Raw genomic sequence first — 23,788 nt, forward strand, 5'->3', positions numbered from 1 at the left:
GTCTTTTCCAATGAATCAGCTCTTGGCATCAAGTAGCCAAAGTGTTGGAGCTTCAGCTTCTGAATCAGTCCTTCCAATCAATATTCAGGGTTGATTTCCTCCAGGACTGATTGGTTTGATCTTGCAGTCCAATGGACTCTCAAGAGTCTCCTTCAGCACCACAGCTCAAGAGCATCAATTCTTTGACACTCAGTCTTCTTATGGACCAACTCCCACATCCATACCTGATTACTGGAAAAACCATAGCTTTGACTATAAGAATCTTTGTCAACAAAGTGATGTCTTTGCTTTTTAATACACTGTATAGGTTAACATTGTCAAAAATCAGAAAGAGTATAATACAATGTGTTTTGAAAAACCCTAAAGAATAGAAATTTCATAAGGAAAAACCTAAGGAAGGAAACAAGTTTATACCTCCCATGTGTCTTCACTTTAAAAATAACACAGGAGCAGTAAATAGGAGAAATAAAAGAGTAGAAATGGCTTTTAACAAAAACAAGAATAGCCCATTCTTATACTCATGAACAGATCAGGTTAAATGTAATAAATTCCAAGAGAAGATAATTTAGAAAAATGCATTTAATTATAAAAATTTTTTTAAATAAAAAAGCAATGGCACAAATCATCACAAAGGTATTTAAATGATCATATCCACAGGCTGCTCTTAATTAAAAATTTCTGACTGTTCTCATTAGCAGCGTTTTCCCCTCCTAATTAGAGTGACATCAAGAGCTTCTGAGAATATGCAATGTTTCCTACCCTAAAGTCCTACTGAAAAGTATCATAAACACAGTTTGTGCAACATCCATGTACATCACTTTTATTCACTACACTCTAAACTCATACAATATGGAACATTTCTCTCTCACTTCATTCCTCTTATTTACAGCATGGAGGCTCATCTCTTATTATATATAATATGGTTTGTGCATTAAAATCTCTAGGAATGGTCTTTCCACAGCATTTTAATAAATTTGCTCTGATTAAAATAAGTACACAGACAAAAGCTTGTTCATATGATGGTGTCATACTCAGAAGAATAATTCTTCCTGTGACTCATTTATAAGTAAAAAAAAAAAAAAAAAAGATCCCTCTTTCAGCAGAATCCATTCTCAACAACGACTGGATCCCACTACTGCACATATTTGTACTGCTAATACAACAATAGGTAAAGCCAGCTATATGACTTTTTAAATTTCATTTAGGAAATTACAGCATACATGAAGTGCTCTTCCACTCTCTCATTATCCATAATCCAGTTATTCCACATGGATATATTTTATTTATTCTGAGTACGTAAGTCTTAAACAGTGCAGTAATAATTGGCAGTTTCTGACAGTTCTGTTTTCTTGATATTGGATACAGTTCTGAGAACATATGTGAGCTGAACTGAAAAAAAATGCAAGTCTCTTCGTGTGATACAGCAGTAAGAAGTGGGATGCCACTGTCTGAACAAATGACTCAAAGAGATGAATATTAATGTACGACAGAGACAGAAATATTGCTGAACTCAGTCTGTTTCCAGAGGTACTATCTTCACATCTTGCCATAGGTTACCTGGTTACCTGTCCGGTTGAAAAACAAACCCACCTGGGGGAAGGCAGGTGTCAGGAGGAGAGAACGGTGAAAATGCACATTATTACTGTATATATCATTTTAGAACAGAAAAAGAGGGGGAAGAGAGTATATTTTCATATTAAAAAGGGATGTCGCATCTGGACACATTCCACGGAGTGGATGAAAATAGCCTACAAGCTAATTAAGCTCCCTTCTTCTCACTCCAGAGATGTTTTCTTATATGAATAATAATAATTAACATAATCTGGCAGCAGCACAAATCTAGAACTTTTTAAGGCTCAGTCTGTCACTATTCAAGAGTAGGGTATATGTGAATAATAAGAGTCCCACCATTTATTTTATTTACACTCTTGACCCAGCAAGTATGATTAAGGGAGTCCTTATGGCTGGCTATCTTCAGCATAAATCTTCTATGACGGCTTTGACTTTATAACCCACTCAGCATTGGGGTTGAGTTGATATAAGTCCTTCATGTAAGTGTCGTCATCAAGGCAACGTTCCCCTAGGAAAGAGACGTTACATCAGTTTAATTCAGTGAGTGGGGAGATAGAGAGGCAATTTTAAATTCAAGCCTCGTGGTTTAACTCTGGAGTCTTACACTTTGAAATAGTTATCATTTTTTCCCACCTCCCATAATATTATAAGGCTTGGGCCAATAATGGAAAAGTTAATTGAGTAGTCCTTCTCCAAACGCACAGGTTTCAAATGAAGTTAGGAAATTGAAAATACTGTCTGTGATGGGTTTTTAAATGGTTCCTTAAAAGTTTATTCACCTTTACTAAGTAAGAAACCATGCTTAATTCCCAATATCTAATAGCAAAATGCACAATCAAATATACTAATACTTGATTAACAGAGTTAACAATCCAGATTTCTAGTGGAATTGTGATTTAAATTTTTGAAGGAAACTTCATTTTCTTATATTCAAGTTTCAATATTTACTAAAATTTTCTAAGTCCTAGAAAAGAATTCTACGAAACATATCTTAAGGTATTTTCAATGACTATTTTGAATTTATCTGTTGACAATTTTACTCTTACTATTTTAAGGATCAAAAAAAGAAGGAAGGTTTACTTTAAATTTTAATAAGAAGATGAGTACAACCCATTGATAGTTATAAGTGGGAAAAAAAAATGAGACATGGTCAAAACTAATCCATTTATCCTATTTCTATTTTAAAGGTACCAATGTGTGTATGTATACATATGTGTATTATGTAGCAGGCAATCAATAATGGCAAAATAACTTCTGCTTTCACTAAAAAATACCCAATGCTATACCATAATAAAAGTATCAACTTGGTCTTAAATAAGCCCACTCCCTTTATTAAGATGTGCTATCAGCATATAAAAGGGCTTCCCTCATAGCTCAGTTGGTAAAGAACCTGCCTGCAATGCAAGAGACTTGGGTTCGATTCCTGCATCAGGAAGATCCCCTGGAGAAGGAAATGGCAACCCACTCCAGTATTTTTGCTTGGAGAATCCCATGGAGAGAGTAGCCTGGCGGCTACAGTCCATGGGGTCACAAGAGTTGGACACGACTGAGTGACTTTCACTACTACTACCTATCAGCATATAAAAAAGAAAGAGGCTTTGAAAAAATTCATTAACCATTTTAGAAGTTATTTCTATTTTAGAGAACTTGCCTTTGGCTCAGGGTCCACATAGAAGGAGCTCTAAAAGAGCCAGAACAGAAAGGGCAGACCATCAAAAAAAAATCTCATCAACTATAATACTCATCAACTGTCTACAGGGTATTATATTTTACTTCAAATTTCCTTTTCTCTCCCAAAATTATAAAAAACAACCACTGGCAATGTCAAGTAAGCATATGGAATAAAAGATTTTTTAAAAATGTGCTTACCAATATTTCCTCCAATTTCATACAAAAAAACTTCCCCATTCTTGAGAGTCTGGGCAACTCCACTAGCAGGGACAAAACAAACTGATTAGTTGCATCATCAGACAGCTTGCAAGTAAATCACTTTAATGTGCTTGGGGAATTCTAGCTTGTATAGAAAATTCATAACTTAGACATACTGTAATTATCTACATGTTTGTATTTTCCCATCTGTTAAATGTGTGGAACAGTAATAAAAATGTCACACCTGTAAATTAAAATAAACAAATGGAATCGTACATCCAAAGGTGAAATAATAAATCAGTACCTAAATCTGTAAAGTTAAAAAGAAAAGTAACATTTTAGCTGTCCATAAAATTATTAATATGGTCATCTATTTTGCATAGGGGCCAAAAAGGTCCTCATGAAACTCTAAGAAGAAATGTTTGCACATTGCATTTATTCAATAGTATTTCTCACAGCTTTGCTGTGCTGACCACTCTAATAGTGTACAAGATGAATATAAAGAATACAGCACCGTTCATAAGCCTCCTTGTGCTAATTGTCCCAATATGGGAAGTAAATGCTCTCAAAATAGAACCAAATAGTCATTACGATGACTTTACAAGTAGAATGCATCTTTAGGCTTACACTCTTCAAAGAGTAAAGTCTCCAGAACATTAGGTTTAAACAGTGGCAAAATTAAGTGCTTTACAAAAATCTCTATTATCTGGAAAACTTACCAAAAATCAAATTCAGAGCTCTAGAAAATCTGATTTAATATGCCTAGATCAAGCCCTAGAATCTGGTTTTTAAACAGTCTCTGGTAGACGCTGATGCGCAGAAGGGTTTGTGAACCACTGACGGAGACCCTGAGGACAAACTCCCCAGAACTGACAAGAGAAAACCAGGGCTGACTTTTACCCAAACCATTAGAAAGATGTGATACAGTAGAAGCTTTCCTAACCAACCATTCAGTGGCTCCTCTAGTTACCCAGCTCCGTCTACTCTGCTGTCCACAGCACCCTGACCACTCAGGGCTATGGGAGTTCTCACGCTTTCGATCCTCCCTGTTGAGCCATATCCTGACCAAGAGACAACTCACTTTGCTTCCAAACTGGTGTATGCTTATTTTTGAAATTAAATAATTCAATAATTACATTTTCATTTTTAATACAGCATATACCTGATAAACTATAATAAGAGTCAGTATTTTTACGAAAACCAAATGGAATGTTTGGGGAGACGGAAAAAAATCTAGTCAGGTTATTGTTCTCAGATTGCTTCTCCAATATTATATTCTTATTTCACTTTAAAGAAACCTAACTAGATTTTCTGATAACATTAGCTTTCACTTAATACTAATCAACAAATCCATAATTAAAGAAAAGGCAACAGCTATTACCAAAGACTGGTGAATGAATGTATAATTTATCACACATTTATTTTATGCCATTTGTGTGTTCTTGGCTTCAGTAGAGAAAGCAGGGGAGGGAAAGGATGGAGGGAAGTGGGGTTTCCCACTGTCCCTATATAAGTGGAAGGCAAATAAGGAGGGCAAAGTCATGGAAGAAAAGATACATATAACTATTTATTGAAAACATCACTCATTAGATGGCCCAGACGAATAATTCTATGTACTTCATGGTCATTTTCCTATTTAATTATCACATGGCTATAACATAGGTCCACTTTTACAATGAGGAGCCGGAGACTTAAAGAGATGATAAAAACTAGCCTGACATAAAACAGGAAAATCTGGTATTTGGATCCATATTATCTGGTTCCAGCATCCCCAAGCATAAAAGAAAGGGCTGAGCACTGGGCGGAGAAAAGGCAAACGGACCAAAAAGTTTGCTAGACTTCCCTTTGGGTGGAGCCGGATGGGGAGAGGAGAGGATGTAGAAGGATTCTGCTTTAGTGAGTAGCAAGTTTGCTTAATAAAAGCACCACTAGCAGTAAATCCAAATAGACAAAGGGCAATTGTCACAAAACTGGTACTTTCTTATAAGAATATGTCTACCATTATCCGACCCCAACCTAACTATAAAAGTCACAGTGGGGTGTATCACACAACTTCAGAGTCACACCTTGTATTACCTACAAGCAGAGGAGCACAACTGCAGACTAAATTGAGCATCTGGGTCCTGCAAGCAAACTCTGCATAAATTAAACTATGTCTAGCCTGGAAGAGCTGCTTATATCTGAAGTCTGGCCAGATCTTCAGGTACACACTTCGGGAGAGGATGGGAAGCCATTCCTGGTGGGAAGATGGCATCTACTTGGTCAGCTCAGGGAACAGAGGAAGTGGATTGATCTCCTTGAGGCAGAGAGACCTTTTAGGGAGCAAAGACATCCAAGAAACTCCAACTGCTCCCAGAACCTAATCCTCGCCCCCCAATTCCAACTAGTCCAGGAATTAATCCCCTCAAAGTTCATCTACTCCCAGACTCTACATCAGCGGTCCCCAGATCCATGATAACCTCTTGGTCCCCGAGCCAGTAAAGAGAGGGGTTAAAGGACTTCCTCTGGAGACAAACCCCAGATTTAGAATTCAGCTCCACCACCCAGGTGACATATGACCTTGAAAGTCTCAAGTTTCCTTATCAGTAAAATGGAGATAATGATAGTACTTCCCTCAGAGTGCGGTTGAGAGGGAAGTTTAAGCCCAGAATTACCAATAAGCCTCTCTTTTATTTCATCACCATCTGTTAACTACACAGGCTCATGTCTTCTTCCAATTTACAAACCGCAAGGGAAGACACTTTAAGATATTTTTTATACCCTTTTCAACATCTAGCAAAGGGCCATAGACAGAGCAGAGACATTAAATACATGCAGTTCTGTATTAAAACTGGAGAAATTTTGACAGAAAACTTGAATGAAGGAAGAGGTTGAATTCTGTGGGAGATGAAATCAGTATAAGAAGCTAAATAGTTAATGCTTCTGAGGTCTCTGTCTTTAAAAAAAAAGCTAGATTTATTTATTTCAGTAAGTGGAAATGAGAAAGGAAAGCATTAAAATATAATTTTAGCTAAAAATAAGAATTTGAACACTGAAATATCCATACCCTGTTCAAACCTTCAAAATTCAAGAAAAGATATCTCAAACATGTCTCAAAAAGTGTGTATCAGGAAGGTGTGAGGGAGGTTCAAGAGGGAGGGGACATATGTATACTTACGGCCGATTCACATTGTTTGTTGTATGGTAGAAACCAATACAACATTGTAAAGCAATTATTCTCCAGCTTAAAAGGGATGCCAATCAATGGCTTTCAAAAGACTCCTCCTGCCTCATCAGCCCCATAACAGAGGGGAAGACCTGGTGGTCTCTGCTGAGGAGGGTGTGCTTTGTCCTGTGACTTCAGAACTCCTCAGGCCAGCTGTCCCCTCTGAATTCTTTATACCTTCTGTCTTAAAATTTAAGAATTTATTTGTATTCATTATATTTCATTGAAAAAGTTGTATCTTTTGTTTTAATCCCACTGTATCCTAATTAGTGATTTTCCTAATAGACTACACATAGTAATTAACCTCCAATCACCATATTCTGGAAAGAATACTGAGTAGTGTCATGTGCCAAGTCTACTGCAGACAGAGTGAAGGAATGCTCAGACCTCCTGCCTGCAACAGGCTCAACCTGAACACAAACTACACGCAATGAACTCGACTCATTCCAACAGTATTATTTTTTAAGTCTACTTTTCTCTTCTGCTAACATTTTAAGTCATTCACACCAGTCATCATTTAAACAAAAAAAAAAAAAAAGGAAGAAAAAAAAGAGAAAAAGAGGGGAGGGAGAGAGAGCAAGTGAGTGATACCATGGACTAATTAAAACAAAACAGGCCTCTACCTTTCTTGGCTGAGAAATCTGGCAAGTACATCACTGGCTTTGAGTTCTTCAGTTAGCTGTATTGCCATGGAAACTTTCGAAAGATGGGGAGCTTGTACTCGAATCACTCCCTGAGGAACGTCAGCCTGAAAAGCAATAATGACACTGGAACAAAGCTGGCAGCAGCTGGAACGTGTAACTCTGTACAATGCATTATACGGTAAGTGTGCTTAACTACTATGCATTTTACTTCACTACATAAAAACCTTAACTACTGTATAATGTAATTTACTAAATTACATCAAACCTCAAATATCCTCTTAATGGTGATAGGGGAACTTTATAATGCCTGTGCAGTAATGCTTAATTATTTTTAAAGATGTAAAGAATGACAGCAATAACCATTACTGCCATATTAAGTGCTGATTTCTGAGTATTATCTACTGGAGGGTGCTTCTTCATGTAACAATTTATGAAATTGAATCAGAATGAAGTTACTTTGCGGGCTATTGCAATGTATGCATTAAAAAAAAAAAATCTTCCTGCACATTCACAAAACTTCCCCAAAATTTTGAACCTGAGAGTATTAAAATAAATGAAACATACTTTTCCAATACATTTGTATTGTGTCAGCTCCTCACTAGGTTGATAAGCACACACTGTGACTGCACACTTTGAACCTGAGATGACTCATTCTAAATCCTGTGCCCACAGATGTTAAGAACATTTTATGTATTTGGGAGGCTATCAAAGAAAGATTTTGAGGATTATAATATCAAAACATCAACTATGGCACTCAAAATATTAGACTTAATTAAGTCCTAATGGTTCTGCTAAAATAAATACTAACTTATTATTTATAACCATATGTTCTTGAACAGACCTTAGACCAAACAGCATGCACAAATTATGTTTAAACATAATGCTTTAAACACTACAAATACCCTGTTTAATTCAACCAGAATTTACTAAGCATCTACTGAGTACTGCATTGTGCTACTGATGTTTAGCAAATTTATTTACTTGGCCAGTAAACAAATAAGACACAAGTCCTTTGGTGTACAATAATTTTTGTGCTCACAGCATCATTTTTTAATGTATATGGTCTTGACTTTTTTTTAACAAAGTATAAATATACCATACATGGAATTAATGTGATGCTTTTCAACATGTAACAAAAATAAGATGATTTTTAGATCAGGTTGCATAAAAACTTAGGTGTCCTCAAAAGATATAAGATTGCTTCTCAGTAACATCTGAAATGTAGTATGGGAATAACAAAGAAAAGTGATACTGCACAGGACTATCAAAGGAGCAAAGGATTGTGTATGACGACAATGGTATTGTTCCTCCAAACGAATCCCAAACACCGCTTCACCTATAGAGACAGCCTGCGCCCTCATCTGACCACTCAGTGAAGCCCTACAGGGTTGCATGCCCCTCCAAGCCACACAAAGACAAATCACATGGGGCTGCCCACTGGCCATCCAGCTGGGGATGGACTGCATTCCTAGCACCCTGGCCTGAGTCCTCTCCCTGGGGATACTGTGCTCAATCCACCCCTGATCCTACCCTGTGCCCTGACCCCTCAACTCCTGCTCAATTTCTCCCATCCAGCCTGGACCCTTGCCTTGGTTTGTTGACTTCCAGCTTCTGGGGCTTGTAGTTTAGCCTGATACCTGACCTCCACCTCACCTCTAATTTACAAGGCTAATTTGCCATTTTCCTTGATTCTAAGACACATTTTCATCTGTAATATTTTGGAAAATGAGCAGGTTCTTACAATGACTGGGGCATTCCATGTGATACTGTTGTCATCCTTTTCCAAAGCAGTTAATCAATGAAGCATCTTATAACTCAAGGATTATGCTATATGCACTTCTCCCTTGGGGTTCATCTCTAGCTTCTATCCTGCTATGGTGATTTTGCCTGCTGGCCTGGCCTCAACTATTTCCTCATAGGAGGTGAAAAACAATAAGCTAGGCCTGATAACTTGAATGTTGGAGTGATAATTGTAATAGCAATGGTGGAAGTACTGAGTCTATGTTCATAAAATCCAATCTACCTTGTCTACTCAGTGAAAAAAATGTTGGTAGTTTGGTTTCTGTTAGTCTATTATTACCATTCTATAGGAGGGTCCTAAATAGCAGGTTAGGGTTTGCAGATCAGCATCTAGTTTACCCTGATTTAAAAGTTGGGAAATTCTGCTAAAGTCATAGTGCCAACTATCCTGACAAAGAGGGTTTCTCTGGTGAAAGTCATAGTCATAGAAATTATTTCCATAATTACATCTTCTACAATCCTAGCCTATCAAAAAGGGCAGGAAAACCTATACTGACATTTAAAGTGAAGTAAGATGATATGATTAAGTTTTTAAATATAGAAGGTCCTACAATAAATGAGTTATAAAATCAAAATGACCCAGAAAAATAATAAATTTGCCATAGAGTTCAGGAATATAGCAACCTTCCTCTGCTCCCTGCCTCTCCCCACTATTCCGTGTGGCACATTCCATTCTTTGGATGACAAAATGACAATCAAAATTTGCTGAAAATACCCATGCATTCCTGTATTTATGTACATTTTCCTCCCCTTCTGAAATATTCCCTGGTATCCATCCATTTTTCAAGGCCAAGCTCACATACCTCAAGCCCCATGGAACACTCCATAGATGGTTTCTGACTTCACAGAATCAAAAGGAAATTCCTCTTTCCATTGAAATTCCCGCTGAATCTCTTTTATAATGGAGAGCCTAATTTATGACACTTGTATTCTAGTTACATGCCACATATCTGAGTCACACCTGTAGCCATCTATCAATGTTTATTGATTAAATGAATCACTCAAAAATATTTTTCACTAGGGACTTCCCTTGTGGCACCAGTGGTTAAAACTCTATGCTCCCAATTCAGAGCATGGGTTTGATCCCATGTCAGGGAATTAAGATCCTGCATGCACATAGTGTAGAAAAAGTCTCACTCAAAATCATATGCTAATAAAAGTAAAATTTCTCCAGAATAAAACTGTAGCAATGAGCACTTTCCTTCATAGCAAAAAATAGTCTCGGAAATATTGTCTAAAAGAAAAAACTTAAGTTGCCTCTGTCTACCATATGATACTACTATTCCCCTTGCTACTGAGAAAAGACAGGGAGGGAAAGAGAACAGAGGATGCAGGCACTTTCCCCTCAAGGCATCTCATGAACAGCTGAAGACCCCTAATAATAGGACCATGGCTACACTTCCCAAATGAGTTCAGGGATCATACTGTGAAGAGCATGGCCAAGCTTTCTTGCAAAACACAACAGTGAGATCAGGATGGTGTGAGGAGTTGTACCCGACAGACAGCACCACACCTCTCACGGGCATCCAGACTCTCTCTGATTGTTAGTTTAGAAGGAAGAGGCCCAGGTACCAGCATCTGAAGGCACTTGAGAGTTCTCAAGTGTATGTGAAAAGTCAGGGAATTGCTGTATTTTGGCTTTTGCCAGTATATGGGGGAGCAGCTTGTGTATAGGTTGCTTATAGCTATGAAATTAAACATTTCCTACACTTTCCCTGTGTGTGTATGTGTGTGGATATGTGTGTGTGTTCATGGGAGGGAGGAAGAGAGACGGAATTCTCAAAGAGTGTTTATTTCCATGGTAATACATCTCATCCAAATTCTCACTACACTACAATAAAAAGATTGTAAGCCTCAATTTGAATCTATCCTACTCTTTACTGCTGGAGGAGAAATGAGCTTAACTGATACACATAATAGTTAAAGATGAAGCATTTGAAAGTTGTTTCTGGAAAGTTTTCCCTAGTATCTTGACAAGGACAGAAAAATGGTATTTACTAAAGATGACAAACAGTAAATGACGTCAAAGTTCTCATTTAAATAGTGTACAACAATTACTATCAAGCTCCAGAATCATGGTGTATCAAATATTAATGATGTTAGTATACTAATTACACTGAGCTGCCAAGCTTTGAATACACACAACATGCCTGTTCATTAATGGCAACCCACTCCAGTATTCTTGCCTAGAGAATCCTGTGGGCAGAGGAGCCTGGTAGGCTGCAGTCCATGGGGTCGCAAAGAGTCAGACACGACTGAGCAACTTCACTTTCACTTTTCCCTTTCATGCATTGGAGGAAATGGCAACCCACTCCAGTATTCTTGCCTTGAGAATCCCAGGGACAGAGGAGCCTGGTGGGCTGCAGTCTCTGGGGCGTACAGAGTCGGACATGACTGAAGCAACTTAGCAGCAGCCTGATCATTAAGCCAAACCGTCTGTTCTTAGCTCGAGCCATAAGAAGAACTAAACCTATGAGCAGCAGAATCTTTGTATCCTTCCTAGTTCACATTTTGTTTGTCTTAGCAGCTGACTCTGTCTCTCACTTCTTAGAATTCTTTCCATGTGCTTGTGAGCTGAAGTTTTATAATGTACAAAAAGACTGGAAAAGAGCATTATCTGACTAACATGTGATTAAAAATTAGTCACAAAGGATTTCACAACTTACAAAATATTAGTTAATTTCTTAGGTATGCAAAGACTGTTAAAACAGAGAAAAGAATCTCATATGGTCCTCACATGTTCTACATATTGAAGTCAAGTATATTTTTAAAAACAGGATTTTATTTCTTACTATTTGATAAAATAAACAATGATTTTATCATTTTTTTCAAAAGGTGTACACAAATACTGTGTTGCTCATATTTTTATACCCTAGAGATTAGAAATGTAATGTCAGACCCTTAGAAGAAACATTGATTTCCTTTTTTAAATTAAAAGATAATTTAAATGTAAAGCTGACATCTTTTAATACTACCCCCCACAAAAAAAAAAAAAAAAAAAAACCTCTGTCTTCAAAAGGGCAAATTGGAAATACAACTTTCTCAAAAAAAGGCCAGATGTAATATGTATTTTGGAAAATTTAACAAGGACATTTTAGCAGGGTATCTTCAACTGAAATGGCATCTTCATCACTTTAATCTGATTGGAGGTGGAGATACAAAAATCATTCTCTGTTATCTTGAACTGTCTAATTTTGATTGGGCTTTTGTAACCCAAATGTTTAAACTTTTACCCACCTTACAGACACAGAAAATTTTAAAGGTCTGAAATAAGTTCTATCATTAATAAGCACTTAATTGACAATGAAATAAATTCTGATATTTTTCACTTTTAATATGGTATTTTTTAGGCACTATAAAAAATCAGAGAACATCTGGAAGAAATAAGATTTTATGCTTGATATTGTGATTTGATTTTCCATATCGGTCCCCAAGTAGAGCCAGACTCTATTTCTAGACCCAAGGCAGATGCTTGAAACAATACCTGTGACAATGCTCTGGGTCTGAGCTGTTATGTGAAACCACAGATGGGATTCTAAACAGAGTTGTGACTAGACACACAACCTCAGCCACAAATGACCCAGAGTCTACACCACACTGCTGCCAACTCCAGCATTCTTCTGAAATGGCAGAAGATGAGAGTAACAGATTCTTTTTCACGTCCAAAACCCCCAAAATGTCACAAGATCATTTTGGAACTTTTAGCAAGTCATGTAGACTCTCTAAAGCTCAAGTTCCTCAACTGTTAATTAAGGGTGTGACCAGATCATCCTGAGTTAACACTGAAATTCAACCTTAAGGAAGAAAATGTTTGTTTCCTCTATAATGATGGCAGATGGAATGAGCAGCTTGCCTTATTTCACAGAATCTCACAGAGCCCTGCTCTGTGCTCATGCTCTCTCATAAATGCAGAGTTTCCTTTTACTTTTAGAGGTATACTTGTCTGATAGAAGAATCACACAGATCTAAGTCCACAATGGACTTGAAGCCTGTGTGATTCAGCAGTTCATAACCAGATGCTCATCAAAGCTGCCCAAGATCCTTTCTAAACAGAGAGGCGAAATGAGGTAATTATAGGTGAAATGATGAAAGGTCTATGATTTCCCTAAAAATACTAAAAGGAAAAACAGTGTGGAAGACAAGATGGAACAAGATATAAGAATGTGTTTGATGGTTGGTGATAGGTTTATGGAAGTTCACATACTATTCTATTTTTGTGTACTTTAGAAAAATCCCATAATAAAATTAAATATATATGCACACAAACACATGTATACCAAATGGGGGAAAATTACCCTGACAGTTTTCAATATAAGACACATGTGCATGTCCTGTGCTGAGAGATTCTGATTCACAGGATCCAGGAAGTGGCCTAGTCATGATTTGCTGCTATTTACTCTTTAAAAAAATAATCCTACAGAGGCCCCTACTGCATACTTCTGGCTAAGCACCATTAAGCTGTTCTTACTCTCATTTCATAGACGAAATTGAGACCTAGAGAGAGAGAAAGTGATTTGCCATTAATATCTCATTAATGGCAAAGCTAGGGCTATTTCAAGCCATATGACTTCTGGTGTTTGATACAATGTGTTTATATATATATGTGCGTGCGTGCGTGCGTGCGTGTGTGTGTGTGTGTGTGATTTCAATCCTAACTCAAGTTGAAGGTAATCAGAAAATGGTTCAAGTGGCCGATAATTATGTTATTTTTCACCAACTGTTTCCTCCTGTTGTAATTAATAGATGTCTCATTAGTACTTGGAAATTTACATTTGTACCAAACAATTAATATACTGCAGCCATTATAAACATTGGTCTTGTTAAATAGATTGAGTGTGTCCCTTACAATCTGGTTTAAACTATTAATCCACCTAGCCCAGCATGTCTTAATAACAGGAATACCTTGTTATATATAGTTAGCATTCAGAGGGCCTAAAAAAAAATATTTCCTTGATGAATTCTCACTGGGGAAAAGTCACAACTAACCTTTCAAATGCAAAATGCAGAGGATCTCTCATCCAGCTTTACTCAACCTCTCTGTAGCATTTGGTACTATGACCAAACTCCATTACCCTACTCTTCTCCCCAGGGCAGCTACAACACAACCTTCAACTTTCTGTTATTTCCTATTACTTCCTGACCTCTTTTCCATGGCCCACTATTTAAATATTTGTATTTTTGCTTTTTTTTTCTTTTTCATTTCTTACCCCATGTACCCACTTGTGTAACAAGAATCACACTTGCGGCTTCAAATACAGTCTCTATGTTGGTCCCAAATGCATGTCTCCAGCTCTGTCCACCCCCTGAGCTTCAGGCCATATAAACAACTTTTCCATAGGCATGTCAACCCCAAATGCCAAAAATGGACTACCCCAAAGTCTGTTCCTCTTGCTGGATGTTTTATCTCGATGACAAAGTCTCCCAAGGTAAAATCAGCAAGTCATTCTAGAGTCCTCCTTCTACATTCCTCACATCCAATCAGTTTTACCATCTCACTGATAAGGGTCTTACAGGCTCACAGTCAACACTCTTTTCATTCCCAAAGCTGGGGCTTAGCTCAGCCCAAGCCTGTTTTTAAAGCTATATATTAAACATATGTAATAATGGCAGTAAAACATGTTCATTTTATTACTACACCTAAGCCTAGGATTGGGGAGATATATATATATATATATATATACACACATCCTTCTCAGAATTTTTCTGTGCTCTGTGGGTAAGAGAGGCTAACAGTAAAGAGACCTGGATTTAAAGTCCTATAAGACTTGGTTTCAAATTCCAGCTCCACAACTTCCTATCCAGATAACCTTAAGTAAATTATTTACGATTGCTAAGCCTCACTTTCCTGATCTGTAAAAAAAAAAAAAAAAAGAGAGAGAGAGAGAGAGACTATTTTAAGAGTAAACTCAACTAAACAGCAGCAGCAAACTGCAAAGAATACTAAACAAAATATGGGTAAAATGTTTAGCAGCATACCTGACCTCTGATAAGCATTCAAAATAATGGTAATTATTATACCTTACAAATATAGCAATAAACAATTCACTGATTTGTAATTTCTTCCTTCAACACATTACAAATATCTTCCAATGGCATATACACACTTTTCCACTTTCATGGTGTTTCATTAAATAGATATGTCATAATATATTTAACTGATCACCTCTCCTTTTGGATTATTTCTAATTTTGACCTATACAAAGAAAACGGCAATGAACTTAAGCATAATTATTTGCATGATTTTGAGGATTTTGCCACAGGCTCTCCAGAGAGATTTGACCAATTTATTTATATATACTCCAATTAACAATGAACTTAGCTAGCATCTCCTACCTAACCTTCTCTCACAATATCCTTCACCTGACAAGCATCACAACTGCTCTAAAATGCAAATACAATCATGTTACCTCCTGGGGGTGTCACAACTTTCAGCAGTTCCCCACCATATACACAATAGAAGCCTGGCTCCTCCTGGAGCCTCATTCCTGTCTTCTTTCTGTCCCTGCTCCTCCACGCACCTCACTGGCCAGGATGACTTAATTTCCCTCCAAACACCCTCAGTCATCCTCACTTAGATATCCAACACACACCTTCCACTCAACAGACCCTAAATGGAAATTGTGATCTCCCCTAAGTGTCAATCCCATTCTTAAATTTCTTGGGCCAAAAACTTCTGAATCATTCTGGACTTTTTTCTTCTTTTTACAACTCATCATTTCAGCATCAAGAGATCCCAGTGGCAGAACTCCCTGGCAGTCAGTGGTTAGGACTCTGCGCTAAGGTCCCGCACGATGTGTGGTGTGGCCAAAAAAAGAAAAAAAAAAAAAATTTAAATAAAAATCCCAATGGTCTAACTTCAAAAAATATCCAGAATTTTACCACCTCTCAACCTCCTGGTCTGTCACTCAGATTACAACACGAACCTCTTGCAAGGTCTCCCTATTCTATCTTCACTCTCCTAGAGTCTGTTTTCAAAACAACAGACCAAGGGATCATTTTAAAATATAGATTTTCAAGCCTTTCTTCAAAAGCCTGAAATGATCATGCTTCACCCAGGGCAAATCCAGATTCCTAACAATGGCCTACAAGGCCCTGCATAATCTGGTTCCACTATCCCACTGACTTCATTTCATACATTGTCCCCCTTGCTGGCTCCACTCCCATCACAATCACTTCTTGCCAGTCCTCAAGTGCCTTCAGGCATTCCTGCAGTCTATTCCCTCCGCCTGGAAAGTGCTGCCTAAAATACAGACCCAGCTTAGTCCTCCTGAACATCATCCCCTGAATGCACACTACCCAGACCACACAACTTAACACTGCAAGACACTCCCCCCTCCCGATTCCTCTTTTTCTGCCCTACTATTTTTATTATTATTTTAGGTGCATTTAACCACATACTAACATACTATATAATTAATTATATTTTAATTTTGAAATTAAAAGCAGCGAGCAGCGAGCTTTATCTGTTTTGTTCACAGAGTGTATTTTGAGTGCCTAGAACAGTGTCTGGCACATAACAGGCACACATCCAAGAATTGTTTAACAAATAAAACATCTCAGGCAGCTTCATTCAAATGATTTGGGTGGAGAGTCAAGACACACAAACCAACATGAAAAATATGGAGTGGGCAAGAGGGGATAGTTTATGGAAACACAGATGGCCTGTGTTCCTGGTGTCTCAGATGGTAAAGACTCCGCCTGCAATGCATAAGACCCAGGTTAGGTCCCTGGGTTGGGAAGACCCCCTGGAGAAGAGAACGGCTACTCACTCCAGTATTCTTGCCTGGAGAATTCCATGGACAGAGGAGCCTGACAGGCTACAGTCCATGGGGTTGTAAAGAGTCAAACATGACTGAGTGACCAACACACACATGTTCCACTCAAGTGAATAGCTGCTACTCAGATCCAGGCGACTGCTACTCTGCAGGAAACAGATTCCCCCTAGGGCAAGGAAACCTGAGGATACTCCCACTTCAATATGTCCAGTTAAGATGGACGTCCAGACTTTAAGGTTAAAATGTTTTAAAATGCTGGCAACTGGTGGGACTTAGGTAGAAAATTGACTAATTGGTGACTCACCACATAACCACAGTACTTGACATTATCTTGTACTTTGTTGTTCTGCAATTGTTTCTCAATATTTTTTCTCCTTAGCAATCCCACTGCTGGGCATACACACCAAGGAAACCAGAACTGAAAGAGACACGTGTACCCCAATGTTCATCGCAGCACTGTTTATAATAGCCAGGACATGGAAGCAACCTAGATGTCCATCAGTAGATGAATGGATAAGAAAGCTGTGGTACATATACACAATGGACTATTACTCAGCCATTAAAAAGAATACATTTGAATCAGTTCTAATGAGGTGGATGAAACTGGAGCCTATTATACAGAGTGAAGTAAGCCAGAAAGAAAAACACCAATACAGTATACTAACACATATATATGGAATTTAGAAAGATGGTAATGATAACCCAGTATGCGAGATAGCAAAAGAGACACAGATGTATAGAACAATCTTTTGGACTCTGTGGGAGAAGGAGAGGGTGGAATGATTTGGGAGAATGGCATCGAAACATGTATAATATGAGAAAGAATCGCCAGTCTAGGGTCGATGCAGGATACAGGATGCTTGGGGCTGGTGCACTGGGATGACCCAGAGAGACGGTATGGGGAGGGAGGTAGGAGGGGGGTTCAGGATTGGGAACACGTGTACACACACCCGTGGCAGATTCATGTTGATGTATAGCAAAACCAATTCAGTATTGTAAAGTAAAATAAAGTAAAAAGAAAATAAAAAAATAAAATGATATTAGCTTGAAAAAAAAAATTCTGGCAATTGATGAAATTGTTTCAACCAAAACAATAAGCTAAATGACTTCCACTGTGGGCCACGATCACCTATGGATGACCACTCTGCCTCTCTGATGTCCACTTCCTGCTTGTAGCCCAGAGTCCTCTGGTCAGGCTCCATCACACAGTTCTAGCATCTCTGAGCCCCACCCTCCTGCATCCTTCTCTTGCTCTCTGTGGGAGAGCACCAGCCCCATCTCCCCCTGAAGACCTAACAGGGAGTAGGGGCTTGGCACCAAAGAGGCATTTACTAGTATTTTGTCAGAAGAATTGCAGAATTTCTCAGAAGAGAAAATCAAAACTCAAAGATTAAGTGACAGCTAATGCATGATTTAACTGAGAGTTAAATCCAGGCTTAATCCCACACCTTAAATTGACAATATAGCTTTTAACTAGTACAGACACAATTCCCAGACCAGCTCTTATTTATTTAACCCAAAGGTGTTCCCTGGTGGCTCAGCCAGAAAAGAATCCACCTACAATGCAGGAGACCTAGGTTCAATCCCTGGGTTGGGAAGATCTCCTGGAGAAGGAATGGTTACCCACTCCAGTATTCTTGCCTGGAGAATTCCATGGACAGAGGAACCTGGCAGGCTATAATCCATGGGATCTCAAAGAGTTGGACATGACTGAGTGACTAACACTCACACTTCACACAACTAAAAGAAATCCAATGCTATTTTTCTATAAATGACCAAATCATTTAAACATTTCATCTCCAAAAAATTAACATTTTAATTTCTGTCTAAAAGACTTATTAAAAAGGTACAGCACCAAGTCTGTTTTCTTAAACTGTTCCTCAGAGTATGACATTTAACTATCTCATTAAATATTAGTAAGACAAGAGTATAAAGTCACCTAAATTAATGTGAATAAGCGGGACTACAAAAAAAAAAGTTCACGTATTCATGATGTCCTTAGAAGTAATAAAACATTCTAAGTTAAATAAGAATGATATCTTAAAAATCTTTTCTAACCTGTATCATTTCTCAAAAAATACCATACTATGTACAACTCTCATTTATTAAATTTTATATTTTTAAGATACTACAAATTGACCAAAAAAAGTTTAATGTCAATAAAATGCTATTTTTCAAGAATGAGAGCTATAAATCAATAAAGGAGAAAAAAACATTTTTTTGTGTGATTACTGTATCCCTAAGTAGGCCAAAGCAGGAAAATCAGACAAAGGCTTGTAAGTGCATTTCCATATTATTCCACAAGATGTCAGCATGTAACTGAGGAACCTCAATGGTGGGATGGTGGTGGAAGGGTGTCTTCACCATAAATAGAACAATAGAAACCCCTGCCTTTCATGTTCTTAAGTTAGAGCTTTCGTAACTCACTTCTAAATGTGTTTTCATGTACATTTCATTATTTTAGACCAGTTCTTAAGATATTCTTACAGAAGTTTATGATTACTAATATTTAGCTGCCGCTAAGTCGCTTCAGTCGTGTCCGACTCTGTGCGACCCCACAGGCGGCAGCCCACCAGGTTCCCTGTCCCTGGGATTCTCCAGGCAAGAACACTCGAGTGGGTTGCCATTTCCTTCTCCAATGAATGAAAGTGAAAAGTGAAGTTTCCCTTTACAAAATATTTTAATTTTCTGTGTTCCAACATAACTCTTTCCAAAGTCTTATGACCCCATTAAGACCCTTTGAAGCCTTACTGAAGTCCAGGGAGGATCTTAGGCACAACACCAATACTGACCTATTTGTTTCTCAGGGTTAGTTATTTTTCCCCATTTTACAAATGAGAAAAGTGAAGAAAAGATCAGTGGTTCACACAAGAGACTCTGTAGCCACTAAACATTACAACTGGTAGACAACTGCTATCTCCATGTCATCTGTGTGTGTACACGTGGGTGAGTGAGGGTGAGTGTGTGATGAGACATTCCTTTCTTGTTATCTTCCTTTGTTCTTTATCAACAAACTCACATGCTGAGTTACCAAGACCTGTGCAACTATCCCTACTTATTATTAGTACTAGTGAGCATAGTTACCCTTATTAATGCCTTTAACTTATAAACAGTACCAGAGCTTATCAAGTGTGTAGAAAGTCATACTATAAAACATTTAAAACTCTTTGTTGTATATATGATATTAAAACAGTACTGCAATCTGCATAAATAAATATATCTTCAAATTGTTTCTTACATCATTTGCACTCTTATCTTGCTTTTCATATTTTTCTCGATCATAAGCCATTTTCTTCAGCAATTTCTTCATGGCTTTTTTATCTTTTCTATGATTTTCAGTGTTTTGCTTCCTCACTTGGTTGACAATAAACTTGGGAATCTATGAAGAAATGAAATTAAGTTTGGGGAGGAAAAAGAAGTAGCAACATTTTCAACTATTGAAATAATTATCTTTATTTCTTATATTTGGAGAGAAGTAAAAGTTTTATCTATTTGATAAGACTATGCAATTCATTAAATCTATGGGGGAAAAAATGGACCGTATTACTCACCATGTGTTCAGAGCCTTCAGGTGATGCAAGTTACCACCCACTGCGTAAGGTTCAAAGAGAGGCTTGGTGAAGTTCAAGGACATAGTGGCCATTTCCTATGCCAAGACTGGAGACTGCCTGAGGTAACTGACCTCAACAGCTGGCCCCTTTGCGTGGGGGCTTCCCTGCTGGCTCAGATGGTAAAGAATCTATCTGCAATGCAGGAGACTGGGGTTCGGTCCCTGGGTTGGGGAGACCCCCTGGAGAAGGGAATGCCTGAGGTAACTGGCATTAGGGGTCACCACCTCAATGGTTGGCCCCTTTAGGGTCTATCTATCTATACTCTTGCCTCTTTAACCTATAGACCTCTTCTAAACGCTAACCAGCTAGCCTCTCCTGTCAGAAGAGAAAGAAAAACTCACCAAGAGCTGATGGATGCCTAATAATCCAGGAAAAAGTAATCCTCAGAAATTCCATTAGCAAAAATAATATATTTTAGAAGTTACCAAATTGAAACAATAAAATCATGTTGGCATTTTAAGAAATGAGAGTTAAAACATTAGTTTTTTTTTTAAACTGCATTTGAAATTACCTATATTGGTTACTTTTTTGCAGAGACTATAACAATATAAAAATAATAAAGACTTCAAGATCTAGATATTATCACATTAACAGAGCTTGAAAATGTATACTCACTGTCCACAGGAATTTCTGATACTTAATCAGTAAGTGCATGATATTAGCTATCCCGGCTGCCATTACGAATTCTCGCTGTTCACCGGCCTTCAAATCCAATGAGTGATACATGAAGAGGTTTGGGGCCATGACCATTGCTACGTTCATGACCGTCATCTTATTTTTCTCTTTATTGTCTACAACTCTTTGGAGAAATTCAACCAGGGCCTGAAACAAAAATGGCTCTTTGAGATCTGTTTCGTACATGAAGATAAGAGATTAAAGCACTGTAGCACATGAGATTTTCATATACTTAAAAAAAAAAACTTAAGTTGAACATAACCACAGTCAGCTGGCCACATCCAGTGGGCCTTGTCCTCAAAGCTGCTCCACTGGTTAACACACCCTGAGGTGGTGCTGTGTGTCTGCTAAGGACTATGGCCCCGGGGAATGATGCAAGAGACACACATCTGAGCTGCCGGTGGAGAGAGGAATGGAGAAGCATCAGACTGCATCCCTACCAAGCCATGGAGCACTGAAAAATAGTTAAAATATCAAACAAATATTCACTTTGCAGGAAGTGCTGTACTTTATCTCTAGGAATTAAAATTTTAAAAAAAGAAAAGAAAAACTTTAAAAGGATTCATTCAATCTCAGTTCCATTTGTTTTAAGGGATTCAGTAGCTGGCTGACATGAAATCCAAAAAGAATGGAGACTCTGATGGGGAGGAGGGGGAATAGCTAGAGACAAAAAGAAGAGAATTGAAAAAAAAAAAAAAATGAAAAGCAGCTTTTCACCAGACCAAGCTAGTTTATGCTCAGTTTGATGCCACGCACTTCCCATCTCTATCACCAATACTTAAGTCTCCTCCGAGCCCCTCCTCCACAACAACCACAGGCAGCTTAGACCACCCTTCTGCCAGGACAGAAAGCTTCCAGTTCTTCTGCGAATCAGTTTTGGTCTAAACCATTAACAACAATAACTGCACAGATAGTCAATGATATCTATGAGCAAGGCATTGTTTTAAGAACTTCATAGACATCATTTCACTTAATCCTGGTTGGAAATAGAAGTTGTACCGATTTCCATCATACAGATGAGAAAACAACATCTAAGAGAATGGATGTAACTTACCCGATGTCATAGAGTGAGCAAATGGAGAAGTAACTTAATTGCCTATATATCTGGCTTTGTTTCTGAACTCTTAACTATTAAAAGAAGCATGTTTTCACATTTAGCCTAAAATTCCTACGTAAAAGAGGCCAAATAAACTATGCCAAAATGGAAAAACAACAACAACAACAAAAAACTATTCTTCTCTCACAAAATTTTTAGGGGGGAAAAAATTCCTATAAGCTCAATCTTGAATCCAGTTTAGCTGTTATATAGACTCTCAAAGTTTGAAACAAACTAAAGGCATAGCCTTACTATCTAACAATGAGATTCATGTATCTAATTTTTGATCCAGTGCTCAGAAAGTTAAACTGTAATCCAAGAATAAGGTTATATAGAAACAATACCGTCTCAAATGAGAACAAAAGATTAATTGGTAAAGTTTGGAAAAAAATATTTAATTTTGTTCCAGAGACCAGAATAATTATTCAGGAAACAGTGTCTTTCTTTACAAGCATAAATTACAGAGTTTAGGTAATAAACCACTTAAACGTGGTGTGCATAATGCAATAGTTATCAAAATACTACTATCAGATATTAGAATGTTATGTGTATAGATATAAAACTAATAAAATGTTAGCCTAGGCTTTGCTGAAAGAACTTCATCTCTGGATGTATTGTCACTACATCTGATCTATAAAAGCTGCCTTTTCTTAAAAGTTTCTATCACCAGGACTTTCCTGGGTCCAGTGGTTAAGACTCCATGCTTCCAATGCAGGGGGTATAGGTTTGATTCCTAGTCAGAGAACTAAGATCCCACATGTGGCAGAGTACAGCCGAAAAAAAAAAAAAGTATCTATCACCAGTCTGGTGTTATATAAATGTCACTGGACCTACTCTCTGAAAACTCAGTTTGAGTCTCAGTACAGTTAGTTGACTTCCTGGTGGCTCAGACGGTAATGCGTCCGCCTGCAATGCGGGAGACCCGGGTTCGATCCCTGGGTTGGGAAGATCCCCTGGAGAAGGAAATGGCAATCCACTCCAGTACTATTGCCTGGAAAATCCCATGGACAGAGGAGCCTGGTAGGTTACAGTCCATGGGGTCGCAAAGAGTCAGACACGACTGAGCAACTTCACAGTTAGTTACTAATCAGCTCTGTGTGATCTTAGGGTAAACCTTTTGGAATCCCGTTCCTTAAAGTCTTCTTATTCATAAAATGTGAATACTAATTTCCTAGCCTGCCAAGATTAAGCAACAAAATATATACAATGAATTTGCTGAAACTACAAAAAAGATAAATGCTTGTCAATAATAACATTAACATGGATTCCCCACTGTTAACATTAGTCTTTGTTATTCCTCCAAGTCAAAGGTTGGTTTGATCACTAGTTCAAATGCACATAAATTTGTTAAAAAAAAAAAAATCCTGGTCAACAAGTTGCCTAAAGACATCTATTGCCTTAGATTTAAATTAGGACATAGGGTTTAATATGGTCCCTCCAAACCCTTAGATGTGCTGTAGAAATAGTCTATACAAGTCATGTATATGATCCTATCCCTCCAAATGGCAATAGAAAGAGTGGCATAATTGGAAAAATTGAGG

At 37.8% G+C, this 23,788-nt stretch overlaps 1 protein-coding gene across 8 annotated transcripts in view; it reads right to left on the reverse strand.

Annotated features, from left to right (window-relative positions):
* Positions 1 to 561: 561 nt before the first annotated feature.
* Positions 562 to 23,788, reverse strand: part of ARHGAP18 (Rho GTPase activating protein 18) — a 201,694-nt gene continuing 178,467 nt past the window's right edge. For 5 of the 8 annotated variants that reach the window (XM_042253451.2, XM_004011310.5, XM_060419606.1 and 2 more), the window contains exons 11-15: positions 21,092 to 21,298; positions 20,104 to 20,244; positions 7,270 to 7,394; positions 3,442 to 3,503; positions 562 to 2,080 (exon numbers count right to left, since the gene is read on the reverse strand). In XM_042253451.2, the coding sequence (XP_042109385.1) occupies positions 1,989 to 2,080; positions 3,442 to 3,503; positions 7,270 to 7,394; positions 20,104 to 20,244; positions 21,092 to 21,298 (627 nt within the window). In that variant the 3' untranslated portion in view covers positions 562 to 1,988. Of the gene's footprint in view, positions 3,504 to 7,269; positions 7,395 to 20,103; positions 20,245 to 21,091; positions 21,299 to 23,788 lie in introns of all 8 variants that reach the window. The other 3 variants (XM_060419603.1, XM_060419601.1, XM_060419604.1) reach the window with 1 other exon arrangement.

The sequence above is a fragment of the Ovis aries genome, chromosome 8 (assembly GCF_016772045.2).
Source record: "Ovis aries strain OAR_USU_Benz2616 breed Rambouillet chromosome 8, ARS-UI_Ramb_v3.0, whole genome shotgun sequence".
NCBI lineage: Eukaryota > Metazoa > Chordata > Mammalia > Artiodactyla > Bovidae > Ovis > Ovis aries.